Source organism: Pipistrellus kuhlii, unplaced genomic scaffold, assembly GCF_014108245.1.
Source record: "Pipistrellus kuhlii isolate mPipKuh1 unplaced genomic scaffold, mPipKuh1.p scaffold_m20_p_5, whole genome shotgun sequence".
Taxonomy (NCBI): Eukaryota; Metazoa; Chordata; class Mammalia; order Chiroptera; family Vespertilionidae; genus Pipistrellus; species Pipistrellus kuhlii.
In genome coordinates this window covers 79506676-79530431 of record NW_023425551.1, presented here as the reverse complement: position 1 = coordinate 79530431, position 23756 = coordinate 79506676, and the positions used below count along the sequence as shown (strand labels likewise).

Below are 23756 nucleotides of genomic sequence, written 5' to 3'. Positions count from 1 at the left end.
CTGTCAAAGCCAGAGGCAGGTGGCGCCTCCCTGCCTGGAAGGCTCCATGGTCTCCATGGAAACGAAGAGTCCTCAGTGCTGCCTACCAGCCCTTGAGCAATCTGGTCCCTGCTCCTCAGCCCCATCCCCAGCCCCAGGGGTCCCCTCCCCCCAGGCTCCAGCCACAGTTCAGTCCTTGCTGCCTCCCTCTCTCCTGGTGCCAGTTCCTCCCCTGCCCAGCACTTGTCTTGATTAACAAGAGGTTATTTGGGAGGTCAGGGCCTGTTCCCGCCCTGGGCCATAAGCTCCGGGGAGGGGCATCACACCTGTTTCTGCCTCCTTCGCCTCCTCGGTGCCAGGTATGGTGCCCGGCACACAGACATGCTCAGTAAACATCCACTGGGAACATGGATTAACACAGTCCAACACTCAATGTCAGTTCAGTCAGTAAAGAAAGGCCACAGGTGAGCCATGATCCTGCTTACGACAGTCACTTGGAAAAGCTTTCTTTGCAGACACCACGCTGATGTCGGAGGTTAGAAACGCCACCCGTGACCCGTGCTTGTTTTTTCCTAGATGCTGCTTACCTCAGTTCTCCCTCCAGGAGGGTGATTTTCCCGCGGGTGGAAGTGTACTGCCAGATAGAGCTGGCCCTCGGCGGCCAGGGCCCGGAGCACAGCCAGCCCGGCCTCCGGGCGGAGCAGGCCCGGCCGGAGGAATCCAGGCAGCTCCCCTCACAGCGGGACCCCAGAGAGCGAGAGAGCGGCGGCCACGGCCCGCCTGTGTCCCCGCCTGCACAGCCCCCCGAACCCACACCTGAGCGGCCGGTGGAGTCCCCCGCTCCGGCCCTGGCCGCTGCGTCTGAGCCGCCACCTGCGGGGGCCCCGGGCCCTGCGCCGCCTGTGTCACTCCCCGCTGGGCCCACCCCGCCCAGCTCACCCCCTGGTCTGGCACCGGCGCCACCACAGGAGCAGGCACAACGGACTGGATCGCCCCCCGAGTCCCCACCCTCACAGCCGTCGCTGTCACTCAGGCCAGGTCCGGGGCCTTCGGCCAGGGGGGCACCTCGTACGCGGCCTCGGTGTCCTTCGGCGTCAGCTGCGCAGCCCCCCGCGGAGGAGCTGGGCTCCGCACAGCCCCAAGGTAGGCCCCTCCGGCTGCTCAGGGCCCTCGGGTTTCCTCCCGTCTGCAGCCCTTCCGTCTGACAACGTGGTGGCCCACACCATGCTCCGAGGGCAGGCAGCCACGGTTTGGGGGGGGGGGGGGCATGCGGGAGTGTGCGTGGGGAGGAATCTTTTTTCTGCCAACGGCCATTTGGATATTTATATCTTCATTCGCAGGCCATTCAAAATTATCACCTCTAGACAGAGCCTGCTCTCTTTGATCAGACATTAATGAATGCCCTGGCAGGGCCAGACCAGGTGGTTTCTCTGCCGTGTAAGGCCCTCGGCTGTACGTCCCCCGCTGGTGGCAGTGAGCCGGAGCCGATGCGGGGAGGGGCTCCCTCATCCCACAGACGCACCGGTCCATGTGGGCTGTAAATAAGATTTTTAAAACCTGGCTCTTTGCCGCAGTTTGAGAAGCACTGTTCTGGGGGCTGCAAGGGGAGCGGTTCTCACTTCCTCTCCTCGGGGCATCTCCCCTCCGGCAGAGGGGATGGCGGGAAACCGGCTCAAACACCAGACACAGATTCGGCCCCAGGCCTGCTGCGGGGTCCCGGAGAGTGAGATCACTGCTCCGGGGTGGGGGGGGGGGGGGGGGGGCTCCGGGAGGCGACAGTGGTGATGTGGGCGGGATATTGACAGTCCTGGTGTGTGGGTGGGATTGGATGGGATGAGCAGGTCAGGTTGTGTTTATCCTAGAAGCTCGGGTGCAAAGCAGGAAAATGCAAAGTACGTTCAAGGTGAAGAGGATATGTGCTTGGCTGCATGGATGGCTGGGGAAGGGGAGGGGCATGGGGAGGCAAAGGGACAGAGCCCAGATCATGGGATGAAGGGAATTTCTGGTCCAACTTCTGGTCCACCAGCCAGACATCCACAGTACCAGGGTAAACAGTAGCACAGATTATCAACGAGAATAAAATGTAAGGACATTAAAAGTCAGAAAATGGGTCAAGGTGCTTCGCATGCTCTTATTTCCTGTTACATAAAATGCATTTATTTGACTAGCACACCTGTGCCCAAAGGTGGCCGTCCCGGTGCCTGCGCCATCCCCGCATCCTCCCTCCTCCTGGGGGTGGGCAGAGGCACGGAGGCCCCAGGGGTTCTCAGCGGGCGACCACCCAGGAGACGTGGCAATGCCTGGAGGCCAGAGGCTGCGGAGCGTCCTGCGGGCACAGGGCACAGGGCACAGGACAGCCCTCACTCGGTCATGCTGACGTTGGACCCCATGTTGCCTCGGCCGAGCCGTGGTGACACCTAAGCCAGCGGAGGGAGCTGGGCCGGGAGGGACCTCCCGGCTCGGTGCTGTCAGTCCTGCAGCGAGGGCCATGTGGCCGGGGTGGGTGTTGCCAGAAGCTGTAGGAAAATCCCCCAACATAGAAACTGCTGATAGATTTGAGATATCCACCCCCCAAATGAAGGAACCTCTGGTACGGGGATCTAAACAGATTCCCTGTTATTTTTAGTTACGTGTGTTACATAACTATATGTTAATCTTCACATTTTATATCTATCCACACCCTGAAAACATGCAGTGCCCTTAATGAAGAGCATAGTCATAAAACTACTAATGTTTTTTTTATTTAAAAACACGAGAAAAGCAGTGCATGGAGCGGGTGATGGAAGGTCCGGGCCCTGTGGGTTTTTCCGCTGTTTCCCTCGCACGGCGGCTCCGCCTGAGGGGCGAGGTGATGGGACACGGAGGTCAGCCTCAGCCTTCCGCTGCATCGCGGTCAAGGCCACAGGAAGATTGTGGTCGCACAGGTCAGAATTGGAGGACGAGACAGTTCGCTGTTCTTTGCGAACACCCTCGCTTACTTCCGATTGTTATAACAAAAAAGACTAAACACTTGCAATGTCACACTGCTAACCACTGGGCAGCACTACTTAGCACCTCGTCCAATTCCAGGTTCACAAAACGAGGAGGACACAACGGCCCAGGCCGTTCAGGACAAAAGAGGAAAACTTTGGCAAAAAGTAAAACGGCCCCAGCCGTTTTGGCTCAGTGGATTGGGCGTCAGCCTGCGGACTGAAGGGTCCCAGGTTCGATTCCAGCCAAGGGCACATGCCCAAGTTGTGGGCTGGATTCCCAGTAGGGGGCATGCAGGAGGCAGCCAATCAATGATTCTATCAGTGACGTTTCTCTCTCTCCCTTCCTCTCTGAAATCAGTAAAATATAATTTAAAAAAAAAGTAAAATAGAAATGGAGACGGATTTGTTTTGTTTTTCATGTTTTAAGATTTAGGGTTACAGAAGGGTTTGGTCTTCCCTCGGCTCCCGTCTAAAACTTGGCCGTTTCATTTCACTGGGTCTTTCTTTAAAACGGGGGAGGGGAGGGCACAGCAGGCTGCCCTGAGTGAGGTCAGAGAGAGGAAAACGCTCTAGTACAGACGGCAGCTTCTGCCTGATGGGGAAATGCCCAGCCTCCTGTTGGCTGAGCAGCAGGCCGGGGAAGTGATGGGTGACAAAAATAAAAAAAGACTAAGCAGCCCTCCGCACGCCACCTCACTCCTGTCTCCTGCTCTTCCCTGTGGCTGCAGCTCCTCTGGCCTCTCTGAGCCCGCGAAGCGCCGCGCCTCCGGCGGACGGGGAGGAGACGGGCAGCCGGCCAGACGCCGCCGGGTAAGGGCCCCCCGCTGGGAGCGTCTTCCAGCCCGTGGCCTGGGTCCTCCTCCAGTGTGTGTGGCTACAGAGCTCCCCCTCCTCTGTCTTCTTCGGGGGGACAAGGCGCTCCGGGGCCGAGAGCCGCGCTCGGTGTGTCTGCACCTCCTCCGCCGGAGCAGGGCCCTCAGGGGACGCGGGACGGTCACTAACGGCCGCCGCCTCTCTCTGCCCAGGGCGGGCCCCGCCGCAGCCTCCAGCGGGGTGACCAAGGCGTTCAAGAAGAACAAACCAAAGACCAGTGGCTCCAGAAGAGGCTTCCCGAGGCAGCCACGGCCCAAAAGGCCGGGCGGCAAAGCGCAGTGAGCATGGCTAACGTTTCTCACCCCCGGGCAGGAGCAGGGGCAGGGCTGCAGGGAGGTCACAGGGCTGGAGGGGGTCCGGAGCGGCGTCCGGAGCGGGGTCTGGAATAGGACGCACCCAGCATGGATCCGAGGTCTGCCACGGCCTCGTCAGGGGGCCTCTGGTGCGGTCAGCTCTGCACGTTGCTTCGCGGGGAGCAAGGCGTGCAGCCGCCGGCAATAACTAGCAGACACTGAGGTTCCATAACTCCGAGGTGGGCCAGCTGCCTCTCAGCTCCTGGAGAGAACGCCATCCACTAGGAAACCACACTAGGCAGGTCGATGCCCATTTGACACTCAGCATGTAGAGTAACTGTTCCCACCCTACAGCTAACAGCCCTCGCCTACGTAGGCCGGCTTCTCCTAGCATCGTGACTGTATTATATTGTCATTGATTTAATTATCAACATTTATGGAGCACCCAATAAGTAAAGAGCACTCTCCTGGGCTCTGGGGAAGTCAAAGGTGAATTAAACTCAATCCCAAACTTTCAAGAGTTTCTCCTGAATTTGGAACTTCAGGCCAAAGACAAGAATAAAACCTGATCTGATGAACTATGCACCCATAGAAACCAGCTTTATTATTTTATTTTATTTTATTTTATTTTATTTTATTTTATTTCATTTCATTTATTTTATATTTTATTATTTCATTTTATTTTTATTATTTTATTTTATTTTTTACCAAGCTTCTCTTTTAGGCACATGTGTCCATACACACACCCTGGCAAATCCTGAACACCAGCCTCAAGCACAAACCACGCTGGCATCACCTGTAATTACCGTATTTTTCGGACCATAAGACGCTCCGGACCATAAGACGCACCAGTTTTTAGAGAAGGGAAATGAAGAAAAAAAGATTCTGAAACAAATAGTGTCCTAAAATATTTTATGTGCATTAAAACCCAACATCACAGTCATAAACACATGTAATCAACCCTGTAAAGTAAACAGCAGCATTTAGAACCATTTTCGAGCCGGGCAAGCACACAGAGACCACACAGAGCCGGGCAAGTAAAAAAACTTTTTTTTTAAAGTATATGTGTAGGCTATATTTGGACCATAAGACGCAGGGACTTCCCCCCCCCCCCCCATTTCTGGGGGGGAAAAAAGTGCGTCTTATGGTCCGAAAAATACGGTACTTTGCTGGATTATCAAAGTTTTTTCTGAAAGGAACAGACCTGCGCTGCTATTTAATTTTCTTCAGGCTCAGGGGGGGAAAAAAAATTACTATATATATATATATATATATATATATATATATATATATATATAGATATATCTCGCTCAGAAAATAAAAATCCAAGCCATTCTAAGGGACGCCCTCCCAGGTTGCCCCTGGCCTGGGAGGGGTCCCTGGGGAGGCAGAGGGATTGGGGCGGCAGGAGCCTGGTGGGAAGCAGCCTGGCGGGGAGGAGGTTCTCAGAACGGCCTCAGGGAGCGGGGCAGACCCCCAGGCACCTTCTGGAAGGGCAGGGAGGGTTCCGGACCCAGCAAGCAGCTGGTGGCCCCTGGTGGCAGCGGGGTCAGTGCAGCCTGGGATTCTTCTCACTCTGCTCCTCCATGTCCAACTTCAGCTGACCTGGAGTGTCTACAGCTGTCCCAGAAGCTCAGGCCGTGAGCATGTGGGCAGGCCAGCAGGGGGCGTGGCAGTGCCATCTGGGAGCCGGCCCCCACTCAGGTCCTTGATTCCCGGGCCAGGCCTCTCCCTGCATGTCAGAGCAGCGGGAACGATGCAGCTCAGCCAGAGCTGCCTGGTTGACCAACTTCTAGGACTCAAGGTGCTTCATGAAAAGGCTGGAGTGAGACAGACAGAACGACAGGGAGACCCCGTGGTCGGGGTCCCATGTGCTGCTCTGTCTGCAGTGCTGCTTTACTGAACAGGTTATGCAACTGCCTGGAGGCAAGTCACCAGTTGGGCTGACGTAATCCCACACAGCTTTACTGCTCGGAGCTCTGAGACCGGGGAGGGCGCAGAAAAGGGAAGCTCAGAAATGTCAGCCATAGAGAAGAGGCGTGGTCTGCTCAATTTCTCCCAGCCTATGGTCACAGGGACACGGTCACACCCGGGGACCAGTCCTGTGTGGCTCCGGTCCCTCCCGCCAAAAACGAGAGGCTGGAATGAAAGCTGAGGCGCGGGTTCCGCACGCACGGTGATGCCGTTGTGTCAGTCAGTCGCTGGGGCTGTGATGATGCCGCAGAACCGACGACCGACCCCAGATCGAAGCGTCACAAAAGCCAGCGTTTGCTTTCCTCTTTCCCGGCCTCTGGTTGGACGGAATGGCTCTACTCAGGCCCAGGCTGGGGTCAAGCCTGCTCCCTGGCCCTTTCATTCCAGGACCCAAAGGTTTCTTTTTGTTTGTTTTGTTTTAATATATTTTATTGATTTTTTCACAGAGAGGAAGGAAGAGGGTTAGAGAGTTAGATACATCGATGAGAGAGAAACATCGATCAGCTGCCTCCTGCACACTCCCTACTGGGGATGTGCCCGCAACCAAGGTTCATGCCCCTGACCGGAATCGAACCCGGGACTCTTCAGTCCGCAGTCCGACACTCTATCCACTGAGCCAAACCGGTCAGGGCAGGGACCAGAACAGAAGTGTTGCCAGAACTGTCCTTCTCTGAGCACGGCCAGATACATGTACCCTGTTTCCCCGAAAATAAGACAGTGTCTTACATTAATTTTTTCTCCCAAAGTTGCGGTAGGTCTTATTTTCAGGGGATGTCTTATCTTCCCATGTGCTAGGTCTTATTTTCGGAGGATGTCTTATTTTCGGGGAAACACGGTATCAGCATGGCTTTCCTCTGCTGGCCGGGTCTGTTGTCCAGGAGAGGTCAGGGACCATCTCACCGGGTGTGCAGCTGGCCTCCACGTGGAAAGCGGGACACGGAGACTGCCTGCAGGCTGCGGGTGGAATAGGATGAGTCCATCTTCCTACTCGCTACTCAGATTTCCCGATTTGCTACCAAGTCTGTCCGACTCCCCAGATTCCCGCCACTCGAGAGCCCCCCCTGAGTTACTGTGGGACGTCCACCTGTTCAGATGTGACTGTGGTAATAACAGCTGCAATTCCATGGCAGTGACTGTGCTCTAGCCCTGAGGCGCCAAGAGGTTCGGTAACAGCCCCACAGCCACCAGCTGGTCGGAGGCAGAGCTGGGATCCGCACCCAGGTGTCTGTCACCAGGTGCTGACCGCCCACCGTAGCCTCCAGAGCTGGGGTCGGAGTCGGGAGTCGCAGGCCCTGTCCTGTTTCTCCCTTCGGGCAGGGAGAGGCTGGGGTGCACTCGGAGGTGCACAGGAGACGCGGCGGGAGGGTGCCGGCCGAGGAGGTCGGGCTCTGCGCGTGCTGCTGGGGAGCCACCTCAGGGCCTGAACACCAGGATGGCACAGTCAGACCGGAAAGCGCCCAGGAACAGGCACGCTCACATGGCCTCTCCCCAGGGGGCTCAGCAGGTCTCTTCCCGCCGCGTCCCGGAGAGGGCCGGGGCCTGCCCAGGGTCACTCAGCGGGACTTCCCATCTCCCTTCCTCTCATGTGTGCTTCCTTGGCTTCTCGCACCCAGGTCTGCACCCTGCCCACCCGACAGCTCTGTGCTCTCCACGCCCAAGACTGTGTGGGTCACCTGCAGGCCTTGCCCCAGCGGGATCCAGGAATGCAGCAGCCCCGAGGTGTGGAGCTCCCCGGGGTGGCCCTGCCCCAGGATGCTGTGTGACCCCTGAGCACACTCAACCCAGTCCCCCTCCATCCCCCTGCCCCGCAGTCAAGGCCAACACCAGCCCATGCAATGCCTGTGCTAAGCAAACAGCATCCCTTCCATAGAACTTGACTGCCAGCGGCCGGAAGGTGGTCCTAACACACTGCTTTTGTTGGAACAATTGAGTGCTGACTGCTAGACATCTGTGTGAGTGACACACAAGCTAGAGCTGTGCAAACGGCATGGGAAGCAGCACAGTAACATGTGGCATACGGCTGGCGCGGTGCCTACGCCTGTGTGGGCAGCGTGTCCTTGGGCAGCGTGCCTCTCCCCCTCCCGGAAAACCCACACATTAACGGGACTTGTAAACGCAGGGACGTCTCAGACACGCTAGTGACTCCTGCTCTGCAGTGGGATCTCCGTTTGCAGAGACCTTGTATACGAGTGACCTTCTAACGGGCTCCGGGGGTGAAGGGAGAGTTTCCGTTTGGACGCGTCAGGCAGCTCCGGTGGGGCCGGCCACGCGCCCAGGCCGCCTGAGGGCATGCCGCTGGGGGAACGCCCTCCGCGGGCGTCGGGGAGGGAGGTCCGAGGCGAGGGACTCGGCGGCGACGGTGACGGGTCTGTCTCCTTTCCCCAGGAAGCTGTGAGCCGCGAGAGAGAACTGGAGCTGGAACGGGAGAGGACCTGACGGCCCGGCCGAGCCTTCTCCCACTGTTCTCAGACGCTGTCCCCTCGTCCTCAGCCTTTGGGGGGCCAGGGGGACCCACCATCAGGCCTGTTGGTGTAGAGGGTCCTGCTTCCCTCCGGCGAGCACCTTCTTGTCTCAACATCCTCTCAGCTTACACTACCTGCTCTGGACAGACGGGCGGACAGGGACGGGAACTGGGGAGCATGCAGCGCAGCCCCCTTGTTAGCAGGCCCCGGCAGGGGGGTGCCTTGCTCCCGCCCCAGCCCGCTTGGGCCAGCTGGGTCCCAGCCTCAGGATGCGGTCCGAGGGGCAAAACTCTGGAGGGCCCAGCAGGGCTGAGCCACGGACACCTCCCTGTTCCCTGTGGGGTCAGGAAAGCACATTCCTGAGTTTTGTTTCCCATTCACACAGCCAACTACAGGCTCCACGCGGACTGGCCGCCGCCTCGGCCGCCACTGGAACCCGCGATGGAGCTGCGGTGGCAGCAGCCCCCGGGTCCGGGGCTGGGGGGCTGCGAGGGGGGCTGGCGGCTCTGCCCCCCTGAGTGGGTGGCTTTAGAGGAAACGGGCCAGACGTCCCCCCTCCCCCGGCCCGAATGAGGACAGACTCCGCTGTTCACACCGAAGGGAAAGGTTCCACAAGAAAGACAGCTTCAGCCTCAGTTTCCCCAGCCTGTCCTGAAAAACCAGCCCCTCCAGCCCGGCCGGGCCGGGCCCCGTGAGGAAGCCCAGGCTGTCCGAGGCCTCGGACGCGTTTGCCTAACAGGTCCTCGAACCCCGAACCCAGGGGCTGGGTGGAAGTGGCCCTGACCAGACTGGGCACCAGGAGGACGGAGCAGATTTAGCCTGGGGGGCGGGGCTGATGGAAGGAGGCCCCGGTGGAGCCTGCGTGTAACGGGGACCACATTGGGGAACACGAGTCTTCGCGAGCCCCCTCAGAAGCTTCTGCCGGAGGACCCGGATGTGCCGGGAGAGGCCGGAGCGGAGTCCAGTCTCCGGCGTGTGGACCCCGGCCCGCCCGGCTCTGTGGCCCAGAGCGGTTCTGGGAGTCCAGCCTTTCCTCCTGCAGGTGGCTAGGCCCAGAGGCCTGAGCCTGGAGGTGTGTGGGTGGGGGACCCCGTTTGCACAGCTCCGGAGAGTGTGCCCCTGGTGTGCAAGGGAGACCTGCGTAGGCTCGTACCTGCTGACTCAGCTCAGAGCCCGGCGGCAGAGCCCAGATGCTCCCATGCTACCGTTACAAGCACCAGTAAGTCCCCTTGCATATTTCCTTCATTTTGCTTGATTTTCTTTTCCCCCATTTTGAGGTAATCAAGAGAATTCTTCCTGCATTAGTTTCAGGGCTGCCAGATAAAACACTGGAAGCTTTGTTAAATTTGCATTCAGATAAATCATGAATATTTATTTAGTATAAGTATGTCCCCAATATTGCAATTATTATTATTATTTTTTGTATATCTGAAATTCAAATTTAACAGGGCCACCGTGTTCTTGCTTGCTAATTAGTTCCTTTCTCCTTCTTACGCTTTTAAAAACAAAAACAATAAAAAACACACAAATGGATTTTTTTTATTTTTTAAGCCAGTCGCCCTGCTTTGTAACTGGGAGGTCTCTCTGGTGCCAAGGCCAAGGCCAGCACACTCTGGTTTTCCGAATAAGCGAATCTGAATGGCAGCGACAGTGCGGCCCTCTGTGACTAACACCCCGAACTCGACCAGTTCTCCGCTGACCCCGCTACCCCTGACTCACCCGCTCAGCCTCCTGATGGCTCGGGTGAGGCGCTGGGCTAATTATGTCCTGATGTCACTTGCCCACCTTCAGAAGCCTTCGGAGCAGCAGGGCCTCCATGTGCTGCAGGGCTCTTGCAGAGCTCCTCGGTCTGAGCCGAGGGAGGCCCTCCCTCATACGAGGTCCACCACCCCATGTTCCCAAAGGCATGGAAGCCCCCTAACCAGCGAGGTCCATTAGCATCCCGAGGGCGGGACTGTGCCTTTTGCATCCGCCCTGGCCCATGGTGAGTGCTCGGTGGTTTGGTAGATGAGGTAATGGGTTAGAGCAGTGTTTTTCAACCTTTTTTGGGCAAAGGCACACTTGTTTCATGAAAAAAATCACGAGGCACACCACCATTAGAAAATGTTAAAAAATTTAACTCTGTGCCTATATATATAAAGTAATTCTCTTGAATAGGAATCAAATAAACACAAAGAAAGTATTTTATAATTACTTTATTATGAAATATTAAGTAAACAAAATAGTGAAAAATTATAAAATTCTTGTCTTGTCTGCAGCTATGGCACACCAGGCAACATCTCGCGGCACACTAGTGTGCCGCGGAACAGCGGTTGAAAAACGCTGGGTTAGAGGTCCGTAAGGTTGGCGACCGCTGGGTTAGACAGTAAGGCGGGGGTGGGGGGGGGGGGAGTAAAACAGGGGATCTCAGAGCTGCATCCTGGCCCGTCTGCAGCTGGCTGTGTGACCTTGAACAAGGCACCGCCCACTCTGAGCCTTCGGATACAAGTACTGCCCTCTCCTCCCTCCACATAGCAGCCCCATGAGCGCCCGGGCTCGGGGGATGGAAATGTGGTTTGGAAAGAACACAAGCCACCACACCCGCAGCAGCCACGGACAGAACCCCCATGTGCTCTGAGCTGGGGAGGGAGGAGACCCCATGTCCAGGCCCAAACCAGCCCTGGGCTCTGCCACTTCTCTCCTGGCTCTGAGGGACGAACTCTGGGCCCCAGAATTTAAGAATGGGTAAACAGGTGATTGAGAATGAGGCCTGGCCCACATTTTCCTGGACGTAACAATGACCTGTCCCCTGAGAGCCACAGAGGAATGTCAGGTCTGGAGGGCAAGTGTCTCATGTCAAGGTTGTCAGCCTGTGGGCAGCTGCCCGAGGCCCAGCCCGGGGCACTTTTGTCACCGCCTCGGCCAGGTGGCACCCAAGGACGGGACACCCGGGAAGCGTCCAGACAGGGCCCAGGCTGGACCAGGAGGCTGAACCCCGTAGTCTCGCAGGCACATGACCGGTCTGGAAGCGGCCCTCGGGCCCCAGCCTTGTCTCCATGTGAATGATCCACCTGAGACCTTAAATAAAGTTGTTTCTTTATTTGTCCAAATGACACAGTACAAAAATGAGTCAGATGCCAGCATCGGGAGCTCATACCAAATGCTCATACAGCTTACAGATAAGAAACTACGAATGGGAGGTTCCTGACCCCCACTTAAAACGGATTCCCATCCTTCACGTGTGGTGCTGTATCCTCCGCACCACCTAACATAACCCCATAAATAGCTCACCACCCTGCCCCCCACCCCTTCTTAGCAGCAGTAACAAGAAATGACTTCCAGAGTGTGATTAGTTGCGGTTCCTAAACTTTGCCTCAGCTTTGGGGTCAGTCCCATCTGAACACCACGGCCTCTCTGCCCGGGGCCTCTCACCCCAGCCCCACCCCCGGGGCTCAGGATCGACAGGACTGAGTGTGCCATCCAGGTGTTGGCAGCCCTCCCCGTGGCCGTGGCCGGTGCTCCGGGCGCTGACCAGGCTATGGTCACAGCCCTGCGGGCAGCCAGGCAGGCGATGGCACGTGGCCACGCTGTTGAAACGGCCCAGTTGTGTAGAAGGCAGAGCCCCTGACGGCCCACACTTCACCTTTGGACAAAAACAAGGCCCTGGGGGGCTGGAAAACTGTCCTCCGGGATCCACAAATGCACAGTGCCCGGAGGGGGCTAGCAGTTCTGGGCCCGGTGCCCCTGGGCAGGCAGGTGCCCTGCAGACCACGGTGAGCCAGCTGGAACCGGCCTGTCTCCTGCAAACTGCCGCACCATGGCTATCACAGCGACATCTGAAGATGACATAGCGGACAAGGCACTGTGTCACCCTCAGATCCTCCGTATTTACTTCTCTCTCACCCTCGGTGAGCGCCCGTGAGACGAGAGAACTGCCAGGAGCCGGCCTCCTTGCTCTGCCCACAGCATTACAGGGCATGGGCTGGCAGGTCAGACCAGCAATCCCCAGGGCACAGAGCTTCCCTCTCTGGCCTCAGAGCTCCTGGGTGGCGTCTGCCAGTCCCTGTGGGCCCTGTCAGCTGAATGAACTGTGTGTTGCACATAGAGGCACATCTGTCTAATTGCATGCGGACGTTCTGGTGAGAGGGTAAATGTACTTTGGAAATTAAGGCCCATTTAGAGCTAACATCTGAAAAAATGTCAGCGGGTGTCCTAGATGATAGTGGCCATACTTTTAGTTCTGTGGATCAATAAAATACATGTCGGGGGGGAAAAATAATAATAATAATAATAAGATTAAGGACTTGGTAACTCTTAAATGAAAGTGAAAACCAGGAGACACTCCGGGGCACAAGTCGGCACCAGGGTTGTCCCCAGAATGCAGACTCCAGTCCGGTGCTTGTCGAGGTGGCTCCCCCATACCCCCCACCCCCCAAGGCATAGAGACAGATCCGCTGGTTGTACAATTCCAGCTGAAGAGCAAGGCCTCCAGGAATGCCCGACAAGCTGCCTGGATCTTAGGAGTTCTCTGCCTTTTTGTCCGTTCATTCATTCATTCATTCATTCCCTTGGCGAGTGCCTCCAGCTCAGTGGAGAGGCTACGTTTAGCCGCAGCGTAAAAGCACTCACCACCCCTCTTTAGACAGGTCTCGGAACCCAGAACCAGAAGGGACACAGTGGGCCACCTCCACCCGGAACCCAAGGTCTGCGAGGTCAGGGACATGCGGGGCCTTGCAGCAAGTTTGAAGCGTCTCCTAGCTCCCAGTCCAGCGTCTCCTGTTTCTCCCCGCGCGGTGTGTCTGCCTCTCGTTCTCAGTCTGAAGCCCATGGCGATGTGAGGACACGGAGGGGCTGTCCTCTGTCTGCAGTCATGTCTGGGAAGCAGCAGAGCGGGACAATCCTGGAGCATCTTCAGGGTCTCCTGTAAAGCCACCCACTGTTTGGCTAGTTCAAGGGCGCCTGAGTGCAAGGCACAGCTTTCAGTCTGGACTTAGGGGGTTGGGACTTGGGAAGTTCTGCGGAGAAAAAGAACATACGTGTAGCCAGAGCCCAGTTATTGTGGGTTCCGCTCAGATAACAATAGACGTCCCTTAACTCATCCACGCACCACACCAGCTCCCCTCGGGGTCTCTGCTCACAGGGTACCTTCTGCCCACATGTCCTCCTGGCCCTTTCTCCCCATCCCCAGCCTCTCTGTCCTCGAAGGTAAAAATCAGTGCCTGCCACCTCCAGGAAGTCTCCCCGAGCCAACTTGCTTTATCGGCCTCAGTTACCACTAATTTGGCATTTAATTGATATTTAACTTTGTCAGCTGGGACCAGACTGCCTTTTCCACTAGCAGAACCTTCCACAGGCCCTCACACACCTTGCACACCATCTACTGGTTGAATGAATGAGTGAACGAATGATAAAACCAGAGGATGGGATTCGGGCTACTGAGGATGTCAGAACTGATGTTTCTAACATCTTCCACAATGATCTCAGATCGCTCTATAAACTATCACCCAGGCCATCTTAGAGAGCAAATGACCTGTAATATCCCCATTCTCGGGAGAAGACGGTAAGGCTGGGAAAGGAGAGGTGTGAAGTCACAAGGAGTTCTCACCGGGAGAACAAGCCAATGTTGGGCAGAGCATTTGAATAACAAGCTGCAAGTATCTGTAGCTTGGAAGATGTAGCACATGGCTTCCGAAGGTAATTAATTCCAGGAGAGGAAGACAGAGTGTCTGGGTGATGGGGACAACATTGCTATGACACTCAGGTTTCTGGGGGGTGGGGGGTGCGGGGAGCGCGCATGTGGACGAGGAGGGACCATCAGGATGTAGAAGTTCTGGTTCTGTGTGTCCAACACCAACAAACACCTCTTTCCTTTAAAGTCACACCCTCATTCAGTAGCTTCTGCTCTACAGATCGGGGTCCAGTGTTTGTAAGCAAGTTATATAATATAAGTGGATTTGAAAGGATTGGGGAAACTTTATGAGTCTTCCAGAATACACGTGAAAACTCAGTCTTTAAAAAACCAGCAGGGACTATTATTTCTAAATGGAAATCTTGGTGTCTTGGGGGAGGGGGAAGCATGAGGCAATTGGGAGAGTGAGCATGGGGCAGGGGAGAGGCTGCTAACCAAGGACCCAGGCAAGCGAAGGAGCGCCTCCGGGCCCTCAGTCCTCCAGCCGCTGTCTGACACGCAATCTTAACCTGCGTCGTTATTTCAATTTCATGATCGACTCAGATTGGGAAGCCAAGCAGCAAAACCCATGGGATAGTAAGAGGGTAAGCTAAGGTAGCAGCCAGGCCCATATCCCATGCTGACATCAAAAAGCATGAAAGGGGCCCGGCCGGTGTGGCTCAGTTGGCTGACAGTTGTCCCATGCACCAAGTCGCCATTTGATTCCCAGGCAGGGCACATGTCCGGGGGGTGTACAGAAGGCAGCTGATCATCGATGTTTCTCTCTCATCAATGTTTCTGTCTCTCCCTTCCTCTCTCTCTAAAGTCAATAAAAACATATTTAAAGCCCTAGCTGGTTTAGCTCAGTGGATAGAGCATTGGCCCAAGTACTGAAGGTCCTGGGTTCAATTCCAGTCAGGGGCACCTGCCCAGATTGTGGGCTCAATCCCCAATAAGGGGCGTTCAGGAGGCAGCAGGGCAATGATTCTCATCATTGATGTTTCTATCTGTCTCTCCCTCTCTGAAATCAACCAAAAATATACATTAAAATTAAAAAAAAAAAAAGATAAATTCCTTTAACAAAAGTATGGAAATGCACACAGTTAGAGACCGGGGCCAAATAAAGAAGATGCCAATTATCAAGTAAAGCGAATGAGGGTTTGGGGAAAGAAAAAGGTAACGGTGGTGTAGACCTGTCTCAGAGGCCTCCGCAAGGACCCCAAAAGTCCTGAACTAGGGAGGGAGGGAGGGGACAGAGAGCAGATCCTGTCGTAACCCCGATCTTGTCAGTCTTTCCGTCACTTGCGCCACATCGCCCTGTCTCACCTGCGGGGCCTCGGTGTGCAGGCGCTGGGGGTAGCGCAGGCCCATCAGTCTGAGGGTGGTGTGACCGTTGCTGCCAGCAAATTTGTTGGCCAAGTCGAAGGCAAACTGGTAGGGCCTTTCCGCCAGGCCCCTGCGGAGCGCGGGGCAGCCGGCGCTTCGTCTGTGCAGGGTGCCCGCCAGCTTTCGGAGGGACGAGTCGGGGAGCTGGTAGAGAAACTTCTTAAGGCTGGGGTGTCGCCTGATCTGGAAGCAGAAAGGAAGGCGGGCCATCAGTGCTGCTGGCAGGCGGCCCTCCCACCCACAGCCTCCCCTCCACTCCCGGCAGCCAGGCGGCCGCCTCCTTGTTCCTGGGAGAAGCTCCGGGTTCTGTTCCCCCACCTCCCACAGCCGCTCAGACTGTCTGCAAGGTCCAGCTGCAAACAGCAGGACCCTCCGTGTGACCGCACCTACGGCTGTGAGCTCTCGGAGCCTCTGCTTGTCTGTGGAAAATGGGAGGCCCTGATTGTTTGGGGGAGGGGTTGATGAGGTGGTTTATGAAAATGGTGTGTCGGCCTAGACGTTGATGAATTTTAGTTCCCACCCTAAGCCTCTTCCTCTTACTGCCTACATGTCTCTCACGTTGAGTTCCCCAGAGGCCTCGCAGAGACAAGGTCTTTCTCTGACGCGGGAAGTGACCGGGGAAACACTGATGGGAAATGAAGAGCTGGGGACTGATGGGAGAGCAGCCCAGCAGGCCCCTCGGGCACTCAAGAAACCAGCTCCTCCAAGTTCTGCCCCAGCCCACCCGAGCGAGGGGCTGGGGCGTGTGGCTACCGGCTCCCATCAGCCATTGGACTGCTCCTGGACAGGTGGAGGGTGTCCATTCTAACCTACCACGTGGGTGGCACCGTGGCTCTGGGGCCAGTCCTCGGCTAAGGGATGCCAGTGCTGGCCGAGGGCGGTGGGCCAGGCTGCGCGGTGAGGTCAGATACCTACAGGCCGCCACACGACTCACTCATCTGGGCCTGCTCCCGCCCAGTGACCCCCGATGGGCGATCGGTGTGTGTCTCTGAGGAGACTGGGGATTCCGGGCCAGGGAACCGCCCATAGCGGCTGTCTAGCAGGGCAGGGACATCTGACAGCCTGAACTGGAGGTCATACAGGTGCTGAGGGGGCACTAGGACATGCCCCGGGCAAGGCCATCCAGACTCGGAGGAGGTTCCCGGGAGGTGGGACTTGGCTGGGGTGGTCCAGGCTGGCAGGGAGCCCCGAGAGCTTTCTATTATTGTATTTTAAACTAACTGTATCTCGTCTGCTACGTGTGTGGTGCTTTCTGAACATGCACTAAACTGTGCTAAGTAGGTATTTATCCCCCAGTTTCCAAAAGAGGAAAGCGAGGCTCAGAGAAGGTAAGGGGCACGCCCAAGGTCACCCAGACACAGAGGTTGGGGTGAACTCAGGTCTCAGCTGTGGGTTGATGAGGCCCCGGGGAGTGTGTGCGGGAAGGTGTGGAGGGGACTGAGTGCTCTTACCTGCTCCCCCAAATGGCCGTCCACTCCGGGGAGGAGCGCCACCAGCTGCTGGATGACCAGCTCCTCTGGAAGACAAGAAGAGTGGGCACGTCCTGGGTCACACGTGGCTCACAGACCCCCGTGTCTGACACGGCACAGCTGGGCGGAGAAGGGCAGGGAGCGTCTTCCCCGAGCCAGCCTGGGCCTGCGAGCTGGGCCGGTGCTTTATGGAATAGACGGCATTGGGCTGCCACTTCACTGCAGCCACTTGACAGGTACGGAGCTGGGCCCTCCGATGTCCCTCACCCATGTCCCGCACCCAGGCTCGGAGCAGAGGCTCAGGAATGGGCGCTGGGACCAGAAAGGGGGAGGGACTTCCTGGCTACGGATGGAGCGGGAACGTCCCCACCGGCCGGGCTGTAAGCAGCGGTGCGCAGGCCTGCTCAGACCGAGGGCTCATTGCACATGGCCGGGGAGCGTGTGTGCCCTGGTTACCAGCTGCTGGCAGTGGGGATGTTTACACCACAGAGATCTGCAAAGGCTGCAGCTCGGGCTTCCCTTCTTGACACCCCCTTCCCACCTCCCCTGCCGCCCGGCCTGCTGGCCAGTACACCTCTCCTTTGGGACCCGGAGCAAGCTAGGAATTAATGAAACCTTGGAGCAAACCAATGGGGTGGGGTGGGGAGGGGTGCGGAGGGGTGAGGTGGGGTGGGGTGGGATGGGGAGGGGTGTGGAGGGGTGAGGTGGGGTGGGGTGGGATGGGGAGGGGTGTGGAGGGGGGAGGTTGGGGGGGTGGGATGGGGAGGGGTGTGGAGGGGTGAGGTTGGGAGGGTGGGGTGGGGAGGGGTGAGGTGGGTGGGGTGGGGTGGGGAGGGGTGCGAAGGGGTGAGGTTGGGGGGGTGGGGAGGGGTGAGGTGGGGTGGGGTGGGGTGGGGAGGGGTGAGGTTGGGGGGGTGGGGTGGGGAGGGGTGAGGCGGGGTGGGGTGCGGAGGAGTGCGGAGGGGTCAGGCTGGGTGGGGTGGGGTGGGGAGGGGTGTGGGGGGGTGAAGTTGGGGGTGGGGTGGGGAGGGGTGAGGTTGGAGGTGGGTGGGGAGGGGTCAGGTGGGGTGGGGTGGGGTGGGGAGGGGTGCAGAGGGGTGAGGTTGGGGGGGTGGGGTGGGGAGGGGTGAGGAGGGGTGGGGTAGGGTGGGGAGGGGTGGGGAGGGGTGCGGAAGGGTGAGGTGGGGTGGGGTGGGGAGGGGTGCAGAGGGGTGAGGTTGGGGGGTGGGGTGGGGAGGGGTGAGGGGTGGGGTGGGGTGGGGAGGGGTGGGGTGGGGGGGTGGGGAGGGGTGTGGGGGGGTGAAGTTCCATCCCTCGGAACGGACTGGTGTCCTCCGCCTGAAGAAGGCTCTGTCTCCAGCACTGCCCCAGCCGGGGCTGCCCTCCCCCCTGCCTCCCGGCCTCCTGGGTTTCGCCGGCTGCCCTCCAGCCCCCGCCCGGGCCCAGCCTGGTAAGGCCAGGGCAGGGGCACCGTCCCAGGTGAGGGCGGGGGTACCAACTGGATTCACACGCTCCGTCCGGCAGAGGTCTCCCTTCTGGCTCCTGGCTTCCGGCCTGGGAGGGCGATTCTGAGGATCCAACTCGTCCCCCTTCCGCAGGCGAGGGCTCCCGGGACTCAGAGTCCTCCGGATCTGCGGCAAAGGAGCTGGTGTGAACGTGCGCGCACCGAGCCGTGCAGGCCGCGCCCGGCAGGAGGGGCCCTGCTGTCCGGCTCCGGCTGAGCCCCGCCCCTGGGCACGCGACCTGCCCGCCCCCCAGATCTTTCTTTCGTCCAGCACCCCCTCGGCCTCCACTCTGCCCGGGAGGGAAGCAAGAGGCCTGCCCACAGGTCCCACCCGGGAACTCCTTCCCTGTAACCCTGCAGGCCCTCAGCCTGGGGACCTCGCTGTCTCCACCGCCCAGTGGGAGTGGTAAGACTGGCCGCAGCTGTGAGCTGGTTAAAGGAGACACTGTGTGCGAGGCAGCGAGTGTCACTCCAGCGGCCAGGGAGTCACTGCGTGCAGCGGCCCTCACACCCGGTGCGGCCAACTCCCTCAGACCCCAACTCCCTCAGACCCCAGCCCCGGGCGGGCGTGTCCTCCTCCCTCAGACCCCAGCCCCGGGCGTGTCCTCCTCCCTCAGACCCCAGCCCCGGGCGTGTCCTCCTCCCTCAGACCCCAGCCCCAGGCGGGCGTGTCCTCCTCCCTCAGACCCCAGCCCCGGGTGGGCATGACCTCCTCCCTCAGAACCCAGCCCGGGCGTGTCCTCCTCCCTCAGACCCCAGCCCGGGCGTGTCCTCCTCCCTCAGACCCCAGCCCCGGGCGTGTCCTCCTCCCTCAGACCCCAGCCCCGGGTGGGCGTGTCCTCCTCCCTCAGACCCCAGCCCCGGGCGTGTCCTCCTCCCTCAGACCCCAGCCCCGGGTGGGCGTGTCCTCCTCCCTCAGACCCCAGCCCGGGCGTGTCCTCCTCCCTCAGACCCCAGCCCCAGGCGTGTCCTCCTCCCTCAGACCTCGGCAGGTGCTTCGGCCTGAGCTGCCCGGTGATGCGGGCGCCCTTGCCGGGTGCACAGAGGCACTGCTCTCCGGCCACCTCTGCTCTCAGATGCTGGGGTGCGTGTGTGGGACGCGGGAGGTGTGGGGAGTGGTGGGTCCTGCCAGCAACCTGCGCCCCTCTCTTCCCCAGGTCCTCCCGCACCCCCCCACTGTTCAGAGCAGAGAGCAATCGTCAAGCCTGCACCATGACGGCAGCGGCCCACTCACCGACGCCGCTGGAGACGGGGGGCCGGTGGCCCCCGACGCACAGGCCCAGGTAGGTGGGCCGCCTGGGCCGCGGGGGCCCCGGGCTGGCCGCACCCGCAGCCGCCGCCCTCTTGGGCTCCTTGGAGCTGTGCTTCTTATGGGAAAAGGCTTTTCGGAAGCTCGACTTCTTCTCCTGGGACTTCTTCCTGCAGGGCGGGGCCGGGCTTCCTGAGGCCGCCTCTGGCTCCGGGACCTGGGGCTGCTGCCGGTGAGAGGAGAGGAGAGAGAGCCGGTCAGGCCCTGACTGAGGAAACGGCAGGGGAGCTGGGAGAGAGGCCCGCTGCGCCCCGCCCGCCTGTGGCTCCGAGAGGAGTGCGCGTGCTCAGGGGCGGGAGGGGGCGCCTGCAGTGGGGAAGGCCGGCCGAGCAGAGCCGGGGGAGGGCCCGGTCCGTGGTGAGGGCCAGGGTCCAGGCGGAGGGCGGCCTCCTCACCTTCTCTGCCTCCTGCTCCTCTGCCTCTTGGAGGAGGGCGATGATCTTCTGGACAAATTCTCCTAAAAAAGAGCAGAGCGGCTGCTTACACTCAGCGCAGAGTGCGGGTCAGTCTGCATCTCCTGAGGCCCCGGAGGGTGACCCGGGGTCTCCTGGCTGCTGAGGAGCTTGCGTTGCGGCTGTCCCCGTCCTGACCCTCGGGGACTCGCAGGCCCCTCAGGCGGGGCCGAGGGCAGAGCAGTTTCAGGGGCCACAGAGGTGATCGTTCCCCAGGGAGGACCTAGCGGTGCCGCCAGGTGTGAGGAAAACGGAAACGGCCCTGGGCCCTCCACACCCGCTTCCAGGCACTTTTTGTGAAAAGCAAACCAGGCAGAGGGGGCCGGAGCAGGTCTTTACGGGGATCTCAGCACCAGAACTGACAGGATTCTGGTTCTAAGCTCGGCCCCCCCAGTGACGAGACAGTAACAAGCCAGGGGGCAGCTGCCGATGGCTGAGCTTCCTCCTGTGGCCCTTCCCTTCCCATCCTCTGCTTCTCCAGCGGCTCCCAACAGCCTCACGACCGCCATCACCACAAATGGCAGCTGACGACTATTGGCTGCTCTCACCGCTGCCTCGGCACCCGCTCCTTTAGTGCGTCCGACAGCTCTGTGCGGGCGGTACTATTGCTGTCCCCATTACACTGATGAGGAAACTGAGGCCAGAGAAGAAGCAACTTGTCCAAGTTGATGTGGCTGGAAGAGGTCAGAGCCCACATTCAAACCCAGGCCCTGAGTCACACCGTCTGCCCAGCTCGAAGCGCCTATGGCCGCCCCCCCCCCCCCAGGAGGGCGTTGCACACGGAGGCTCAGACCTCGGAGGGGAGGGGCGCTGCCTCCCTGGTGCACTTCTCCTCTGCAGGGGAAGAGGCATTTAGGAGGGACCGGAGGAAAGGCAGGTACTCACTGCACTCCGAGGCTTTGTCATCCTCTCTGGGCTCCCAGCTTCCGGCGTGGGCGTGGGGGGAAAGCTCGAAGGGACTCGGACCCCCACACTCCGCAGACTCCGCCTCTTGGACTTCAGGTTCTTCCGAGTCTGAGGAGCAGAATGAAATGGCGAGTGTGTTTTGTTGGTTCGAGGCTGTTCCCTGCTGCACAGACGCTACAGAGCCTCCACCGCGCGCTCTGCGGCCAGACCACGGGGGGGTGAGCCGGGAGTGAGGGGGGAGGGGGAGCTGCTGGCAGGGCCTTGCACGTGAGCACCTGGCTTCCTGGGCTCCGCTCCCTCGCCCCCCACCCCACCCCCAGCGACCTCCCCCTCCCCCAGCTCGGCTTGACCCACTGGTTGGAGGGTAAGTGCGTAGAATGAGTCAGCACTCCGGCCGGAATCCTTGCAGGAAAACCCACTCTGTGGTTCAAAATATTGCCCCTCCTTTTTAGAATGAATTCCCCTGCAGGGCCACCTGCTCGGCGGCTCCCCGCCTACACCCAGGAGGTCCTTCTCCCTCTGTCTCTGTCTCCCTCTCCCTCTGTCTCTGTCTCTGTCTCCCTCTCCCTCTCCCTCTGTCTCTGTCTCCCTCTCCCTCTGTCTCTGTCTCCCTCTCCCTCTGTCTCTGTCTCCCTCTCCCTCTCCCTCTGTCTCCTTCTCCCTCTGTCTCTGCCTCTGTCTCCCTCTGTCTCTGTCTCTGTCTCCCTCTCCCTCTGCCTCTGTCTCCCTCTCCCTCTGTCTCTGTCTCCCTCTCCCTCTGTCTCTGGCTCCCTCTCCCTCTGTCTCTGGCTCCATCATGGATGGGCCGTGACCTTGAACGCTGTTTTACCTCCCCAAGGTTCAGTTCCCCGTCCGTGAAATGGAGGTAAGAGGATGGCCGAGGGCTCACTGAGTCTAGACACGCAGCCGGCAGGCGTCCTGTTTTACCGGCGCGGAGGCCGAGGCACGGAGATGGAGAACGGCCTGGGAGGCACAGCTCAGAGCCCAGCCTCCCGCCTCCCAGCTCCTCCGTCCTGCACAGCCCCCGCGGCCAGGGTGCGGAAGTGGGGGTGCAGGGGTGAGGACCATGCGGGCCCCTGAACACAATTCCCCGTGGGGGCTTCGCCGGGCTGCCCGGGCGGGGAGGCCTGGTGTGCGGAGGTGGCCGCTGACACCCCTCTCCTCCCTGCCCCGTCCCTCTCCTCCCCACGCTGCTCAGAAAAGGGCAAAGGCCAGGGAGCTGGCTGCTCCCCATGGCCAGCGCCAGCCCCGGGGGAGCTTCTGGAGGGGAGGCCGCGCGTGTTGCGATGGTGACGGGGAGCCCGCTCACCGACGCTGCTGGAGATGGAGGCGCGGTGGCCCCCGCCGACGCACAGGTACAGGAAGCTGGGCCGCTTGGGCGGCCGGGGATCAGGGCTGGGCGCGTCTCCGGCCCCCGCTCTCCGCGGCTCCTCGGGGCCAGGCTTCTTGTGAGAAGAGGACCTCCTGAGGCTGGACTTCCTCTCCTGGGATTTCTTCCTGGCGGCGGGGGCTGGGTTTTGTGGACCCTCGGCTTGAAGTTGCAGGGGGCACGGGAGAAGCTCCTTGACCTGAGGGGAGAGCAGAGCTCCCTGAGAAGCAACTCAATAGCACCCACGGCTACAGGGCGCCCCCAGGCCCGGGGGCGACAGAGTCCAGATGGGTGGGGGTGGTGCTGGGAGGCCTGGAGGACAGGTAGGGCAGGTAGAAGGAGGGGAAGGGGGAGAGGGAGAAGGGGGAGAGAGGGAAGAGGGAGTAAGGAAGAGGAGGAGGGGAAGGATAGGGAAGAGGGGGAGGAAGCATCAAGCCCCGGGGCACCTCCACCTATCCTGGCTCCTCACCTCGTCATCCCACTTGTCTCCCACTTCCTGGAGCAGCTGCACTATCATCTGGATGATCGTTTCGTCTGGAAGAGGGAGGGTTACGGTGAATCTTTCTAGATGCACGGAGATCGCTTCCTGCTGACTGTGCTGGACTCCGAGGCCAGCTTGGGCCTCCTGTGTCCCACGGGCCCTAAAACAGCTCCTCAGCCCTCAGACCTGCCGGGAGCACCACGCCCCAGGGCGGCTCCCTCTGAGTGCGGCCGGGAGGCCCGGGGAGGGTGCCAGGCCAGGCGTGAGGCTTCAGTCCTCAGACGCTCACCGGTGCCCGCTCAGCGCTCACAGGTCCGAGAATACCCGCTTTGGGTTGAGCGAGCTGTGCCGCCTTGGGCACATTTCCTAACCTCTCTGGGCCTTGGTCTCTCCCTAAGAAATGTGGTCATCATCCCTGCTCCTCTCCCCTCAGAAGGCTGTCAGGCCACCAGAGGATGGGCTGTGCTTGGAAATACTTTTCAAGGCTAAGGCTGACCTTCCAACCTGCAAACCACCATCGGGGAAACGGTTGAAATGGTGCCGGCCTGGCCCCAGGTAGGGTCGGAGGATGGAGAGATTCCATCCAGCCCACAAGTCAGACAGCCTGCCGAGTTGATGCATCTACTACCCAGTCTCTGCAGAGGAGCCACAAGCAATATCAAGGGTGGTCTTTGCGGCCC

At 59.5% G+C, this 23756-nt stretch overlaps 2 protein-coding genes across 2 annotated transcripts in view; one reads left to right on the top strand and one right to left on the bottom strand.

Moving 5' to 3' along the window:
* Positions 1 to 10564, top strand: part of PNPLA1 (patatin like phospholipase domain containing 1) — a 39717-nt gene extending 29153 nt beyond the window's left edge. Inside the window, exons 6-10 of the mRNA XM_036414960.2 lie at positions 556 to 1122; positions 3680 to 3761; positions 3977 to 4102; positions 7705 to 7810; positions 8477 to 10564. Of these exons, the coding sequence (XP_036270853.1) occupies positions 556 to 1122; positions 3680 to 3761; positions 3977 to 4102; positions 7705 to 7810; positions 8477 to 8527 (932 nt within the window). The 3' untranslated portion in view covers positions 8528 to 10564. The remainder of the gene's footprint in view (positions 1 to 555; positions 1123 to 3679; positions 3762 to 3976; positions 4103 to 7704; positions 7811 to 8476) is intronic.
* A 1054-nt stretch (positions 10565 to 11618) lies between these two features.
* The window catches only part of BNIP5 (BCL2 interacting protein 5), a 14476-nt gene continuing 2338 nt past the window's right edge, over positions 11619 to 23756 (bottom strand). The window contains exons 3-11 of the mRNA XM_036415057.2: positions 23065 to 23129; positions 22536 to 22794; positions 21206 to 21334; positions 20264 to 20325; positions 19794 to 20034; positions 18555 to 18686; positions 17038 to 17102; positions 15527 to 15769; positions 11619 to 13547 (exon numbers count right to left, since the gene is read on the bottom strand). Coding sequence (XP_036270950.1) covers positions 13512 to 13547; positions 15527 to 15769; positions 17038 to 17102; positions 18555 to 18686; positions 19794 to 20034; positions 20264 to 20325; positions 21206 to 21334; positions 22536 to 22794; positions 23065 to 23129 — 1232 coding nt within the window. The 3' untranslated portion in view covers positions 11619 to 13511. The remainder of the gene's footprint in view (positions 13548 to 15526; positions 15770 to 17037; positions 17103 to 18554; positions 18687 to 19793; positions 20035 to 20263; positions 20326 to 21205; positions 21335 to 22535; positions 22795 to 23064; positions 23130 to 23756) is intronic.